The sequence below is a fragment of the Sinocyclocheilus anshuiensis genome, unplaced genomic scaffold, assembly GCF_001515605.1.
Source record: "Sinocyclocheilus anshuiensis isolate Anshui unplaced genomic scaffold, SAMN03320099.WGS_v1.1 scaffold319, whole genome shotgun sequence".
Lineage (NCBI taxonomy): Eukaryota > Metazoa > Chordata > Actinopteri > Cypriniformes > Cyprinidae > Sinocyclocheilus > Sinocyclocheilus anshuiensis.
This window is the reverse complement of record NW_015552566.1, coordinates 2,094,638-2,100,800: the sequence shown is the minus strand read 5'-3', so window position 1 is coordinate 2,100,800 and position 6,163 is coordinate 2,094,638. Positions and strand designations below refer to the sequence as shown.

Here is a 6,163-nt window from a genome sequence, read left to right as displayed (position 1 = left end):
ATATATATATATATATATATATATATATTTACACACACACACACACACACACACACACACAGTCTCATTAATAGATTATCATAAGCCTCATGATAATACTGTGAAATTGATAAGTAGACCTACCCACTGTACTGAATAAAATGTATAAATAAATAAATAAAAGAAAATATTTTTAAATTAGTATTTGTTCATTTACTTTTTTAAATATTAAATTAATTGATTCTAAAGATTACATTTGCATATTTCCTAAATATTAAATTTTATTTAATTTGATAACACTCTGAAATTGATAAGTAGGCCTACCCAATGTGATGAATAAAATATGAAAATAAACAATTAAATAAATAAAAGAAAATGCTATTAAAAAAGAATGTACAATATACAGTATATTTATTATTTTTTATTTTAAATAGTTTTAATATTAAATTTAAATATTTCCTAAATATTAAATGAAATGAAATGAAATTTAATTTGATAACACTCTGAAATTGATAAGTAACCCTACCCAGTGTGATAAATAAAATATTAAAATAAATAATTAAGAGAAAATACTATTAAAAAAGAATATATATTTAATTAAACACTTCTTAAATATTAAATTGTTTAATAGGATAATTCTGTAAAATACTTAAGTAGGCCTATCCAATGTAATAAATAAAATGTAAAAAAAGGTAAATATTACATCCATTTTTCCTAAATGTTACATTTAAAATATTTTACAAATATTATTATATTAAATAACAAAGTTTAAACTTTTTTGAAATATTAATTTTTTGAATACTATAATTTAGTTTTAAAATAATAAATATTTCTCTCATATTTCATTATAAAACATTTTGCTTGCTCTTGGGGTTACCTCATACCTCACTTGGTGGTTCCTTGCGTTTAGGAACCCCTAAACCAGGAACCCCTAGAGTCAATAGTCCCACCCTCAGGCTTATTGCGGACCATACTGTGGACGTCCTGGAGCTGAAAAGATCCATTCAGTGCTGGTTTCCCCAAGGGAAGCTCTTTGACTGTGGGGCCCTGGCCTCTAAACACAGGCCTGCTATTGTCCATCTGGCCTCTGATTGGTTTGAACCACTGTACTTCACAAGCACAAGACCTGACAATTTCTCACAAGCACAGCAGTAGGAAGAACATGCAGTCATAAACACAATGTCTTTGTTTTTCAGATCCAGAACTTGGCAATCCGCTGCATTCAGAAAAACATCAAGAAGAACCGGGGTGTGAAAGGCTGGCCGTGGTGGAAGCTCTTCACCACCGTCCGTCCTCTCATCGAGGTTCAGCTTACAGAGGAACAGATCCGTGGCAAAGACGTAAGCGCCCGTCATCTTCGCTAACCACTTCAAATGCTCTAAATAGGCATGTCATGTACAGGTTTTGCCTTTTGACAATAGCACAGCTGAATTTAAAGCCCATCTGTGTGGCTTTTAATGTCCCTCTCGGTTTCTCCGCCCTGTGGGGGTCCCTCTCAAATTCAACTGCAGCACTCAGTGAAACCCAAAGCGCCCGTCTCTTTGATTACTGTCTCTGCGGCTTCGCCTCAATCCGAGTGTTTGTAGAGTTGTGTGTGTTTGTGTGTGGGGAGAGTGGCAGGGTTGTGTGTATGCATACATTACCTATGTAGCTAGCTGGATCAAAAGCAACTCTGCTTCCCGCGGGGGAGTGCATTAGCATGTCACAGAGCGTGTGCGCGTGCGTGCGTGTTTCGTCCGCTGGGCTGCATCCCGCTGAGTGCCTGTGTAGCCATGCAGTCAGGCGTGCTCCTGCGAGAGACAGACGGGTGCTGACACTGCCTCCAAACAGCCCGCTTTTAAAAAAACAAACACAGAGTCACTGTCTCCTCTGCACAAACAGCCTTCATAGCTGCAACCGATTGGCTGTAGCCTGCAGTTCTCTAAAGTTGGCAAAAGAAAAGTTTAGGAAAGTGGGAGGAGGTTTGCGGTACAGAGTCGCAGAGACTCAGAGAATAGGGCAGGGTTTCTACCTGTCTGTCATTCTGTTCTAATTTATCTCACATGTCTATCTCTATACTTCGCTAAATATAGTGGCTGTCATTGTGTCTGAATGTCTGACTGTCTGTGGTCATTTTTCTACATACAGTATCAGCTGAATTTTGTCATCCTGTGTTTCTGACTGTCTTATTATTGTGTTCCTTTAATTGCCTGTCTATCTTTTAGGAGGAAATTCAGCAACTCAGGTTGAAGCTGGAGAAAGTGGAGAAGGAGAGGAATGAGTTGAGACTCAATAGTGATCGACTGGAAAGCAAGGTTAGTGCTGAAAATCAATTCACTTAAAATTAAATTGAGATTGACTTCAAATTCAGTTCAGATTCAATTCAAATTCAATTTAAAGAAACTAAAGTTTACAAGTTTATCACATTACCAAATACCAATGTTTCAGTAAGCAGTGCCAATGGTATTTCATGATTCCAGATTAGAAATTTGTGATAACAGCAAAAATGAATGGAATTACACTAATTAGTATGTTTTATTTAAGAAGTTACATATTAGTATAAATATCAACAAATAAAATTGGTTAAATTTAAATAAATAATTCAAGTTAACAGCAAAAATGTATGGGGTAATAATAATTAACATAACCCCTTTTATTTAAAAAATACATGTTAATACAAATATGAACAAATAAAACAATGCCATAAAATGAATTATTCCAGAAAACGTTATTGAAGTATTTTATACAATAATATTTTATATTTAAATAATATAATTGATTTACATTAATTTATATAGTATTAATAATAATATTTAATATAATCAAATAGTATACATTTAATGTATATTCTTCATATAATATATTTGATTATTTATTATTCAAGCAAACAAAAACTTATTTTTTTGTAAAAAAACAAACAAAACAAAAACAAATGAATTAAAAGGTTACAGCAATTTCTCAAGTATTCAAATAAACATTCAGTAATGGGAAAAAAAAGGACATTTAATGAAAGTAAATTATTAAATGACTGGCACCATCTGCAAGTGCATGATTTTTAGATACAATACAATGCTAAAGGTATTCAGCTAACAGCTTTTTTTCTTCGGAATGTTGTTGTTTAATTAATACAACCAGCATTATAAACAGAGATCGGTCTGTTAGAATAACATCACAATTCAAGCATAATGTGAAACATATTTTGACAAATATCTAGGGTTTTTTGTTGCCATTTTTGTCAATTTGATTCCAAAGCGTAATGCATCCCTACATTTACATGTCCAATATAAGGCATCCATAATAAAATTCCTACATCAGGTTATTTCTATACATATATCAGTATTGCATCAGTGTACAAAATCACACCACACAGTCACAGACACCCAGACCTCACGCCGTCACCATCTCACCACATTACAAAAAAATCCATCATCTGTGTGTGAAATATGTGAGCAATGATACAGATGAGAAGTGCTGCATATGTGTGTGAGATGAGCTCATACACTACTCTAAAGTTTGCATAGAGCATGTGTGACACATCTCGTGGTCACACACTTCATGTTCGCTCATTATATGTGTGTTTCAGATCACAGAACTCTCATCAGAGCTCGCCGATGAGCGCAACACAGGCGAATCCACCTCGCAGCTGCTGGAGTCCGAGACCTCGGAGAGACTGAGGCTCGAGAAAGACATGAAGGATCTACAGGTACCACATGCACTCTTCTGAACAGAAACAGAGTTGTGACTTGATGGTTTTCTGTGAGGAAATCTCCTCATGCCTGAAATAGATATTTTCTGCCTATGCACAGACAATGCAGTTCATGCAGCAGAGCGTGAGCTGTATACAAATTGTGTCGTCTCATATCAAATATCAATGTGAAAGACGTAGTGTGTGTGAGCGAGAGACTGCAGGTGTTTGTCTCTGTATGCCTGGAGTGTGTGTGTGTGTGTGAGTTTTTATATGTCTCTTAGGCTCAAGGTTGCCTGTGTGAGCAGATGGTCTGAGTATTTCCCTGCAGAATAGAGAGCTGATGTGCTCTGCGTTTGTGTGCGTGTTTGCATGTCAGGCCAAGTTTGACGCTATGAAGAAGCAGATGGAGTCTATGGAGATGGAGGTGATGGAGGCACGACTCATACGGGCATCAGAGCTCAATGGGGAAATGGACGACGATGACACTGGTGAGTTTGTGATGTCATTTCCTGGACGGAGGAGTTTTGAAATCAAACATCTCGGTGAAGGGATTCCCTCATGAGCGTTGGCTGAGCTTTGAGCAAAGCTTTGAGCGAAAACTATCACAGCCTTCCTGAATCGTTTTGGCAGAATTGAAGGGTTATCTGGGAGGATTTCCATGAGTGTGGCGGCCCATGACTCTCTGGTGAGGAGGAGAGCTTCAGGTGTGCTGAGCGTTTCAGTGTGGCACCTCCAGACAAATGAGAAAATAATCTGCAGCGTCAGAGCTGCTGCTCCTCATTAAGCTGTTTATATGGAAATGCCAGGGGGCACTGAAAACACCAAACATACGCACGCTGTCTCTCTCGCTCTTTTTCATTCCTTTATACTTGTGCTTCTGGAACTTTCCATGAAGAGAGAAAATTTGGTTTCTCATTATTTTTTTAAAGTATTAGAGAAAATCCACGTGTTTTGCTTTGAGAACTGTTAGATACAAAAACTCTATCTAACATAAGATTAACCTAGCATGAAAAGTAACTTTTAAACCCATCAGATACATTTTTTGGGCCCACCTCAAGAGATCTTCTTGACTGTATCCAACAATTCAATAGATTTACCATCAAACTATTGCTAAAGCTTATATTCAGTTAGTAAAGTAATGCTTTGTTGCACATTTTGAATGCAACCCTGTTCATGTCTGATTTTGTGAATTGTAATGCTGAATAGACTAGACCCATTCTGCATCATGATGTGAAGACAAGTAAATTATTTTATTAGAATTTTCCAGTTTTACAAATTTTACAGTGTTGACTGCATTCATCAAGCTTAACTTGTAAATGGGTTGAATGGTTATTTAATTTTAATAAATATTTTTCTTAAATTATAGAAAATACTGCAAACCAACATTTAGCACCAAACTAGCTAGAACCTGCTAAGTGATATCTTAAATTTGAAACCGTTACGGATACATTTTTTTTTCTATAAAACAGTGGTTTTAAACCCTGTTCTTGGAGTGCAAAAGTGTCAGTAAAGGAAAAAAAACTTAAATTTCAAATATATTTTCAAATACGTTTCCTGAAAAAACAACTGTTTTTTGCATTTATAATATTAAGAAATGTTTCTAGTGCAGCAAATCAGCATATTAGAATGATTTCAGAAGAATCATGTGACACTGAAGACTGGAGTAATGGCTTCTAAAAATTCGGCTTCGCCATTACAGGAAACATTTAAAATCTATTAAAATAGAAAAAGGTTATTTAAAATTTTTATTTTTGGTGGTCATTGAAGACTAAAGGTCCTTGCACACTGAGTCCGAAATTTTCGTATGTGTTTTTTCGTATTCGTCATCCTTTCCTATCAAAATGCTTGCTACGGATTTGAAAACGCAGAAAATCAAACCTGAACCTGAATGTTTTTATGACGGATTAAAGTTTTGGAGGCAGTGTGTAAACGTGATTGGCACAACGTGAGGTCGTATTTATTTTTATAACGTGTGAAAATTTCGGATGAGAATTTCAGATTCAGTGTGCAAAGTAGAGGTCTACACGGGTCCAAAAATTCGTACCCGAACCCGAAGAGACCCGTAAATGTGCTACACTGAACCGACCCGGACCCGTCTATTATTTTGAAAGTTGGACCCGGGCCCGTGCAGAACCAAGAAATGTCAAAAATATACTACCTGGAACCGACGCGGACCGTCAATTATTTGAAAGATGGACCCGAACCCGGCCGGGAAGACACAGACCCGACTGGACCCGATCGGCACATATTCCACAGCCCCCGAACCCGTACGGCTCCCGGGTCGGGTCCCGGGTCCTCGGGTCTCGGGTCCTCCGTGTAGACCTCTAGTGCAAAGCCCTTAATGCTCACTAAAAAGTCTTGTCAACCATAGATGTTTGAACGCTAGTTTATTTTGTCTATTATTGTTGTAGTTTACTATTAGAATCTGTAGCGAATCAGCTCAGGGGGAAATATGAATAATTAATCATAACTAGTTATAATTAATTATAAATATTTAGATCCGCTGTAAGTATTTAC

General features: G+C 36.5%; 1 protein-coding gene across 6 annotated transcripts in view; it reads left to right on the top strand.

Annotated features, from left to right (window-relative positions):
• LOC107664918 (unconventional myosin-XVIIIa-like) overlaps nucleotides 1-6,163 on the top strand; it is a 111,909-nt gene that overhangs the window by 77,170 nt on the left and 28,576 nt on the right. For all 6 annotated transcript variants that reach the window (XM_016455604.1, XM_016455603.1, XM_016455602.1 and 3 more), the window contains 4 exons: nucleotides 1,176-1,319; nucleotides 2,184-2,273; nucleotides 3,542-3,661; nucleotides 4,023-4,134. In XM_016455604.1, the coding sequence (XP_016311090.1) occupies nucleotides 1,176-1,319; nucleotides 2,184-2,273; nucleotides 3,542-3,661; nucleotides 4,023-4,134 (466 nt within the window). The remainder of the gene's footprint in view (nucleotides 1-1,175; nucleotides 1,320-2,183; nucleotides 2,274-3,541; nucleotides 3,662-4,022; nucleotides 4,135-6,163) is intronic.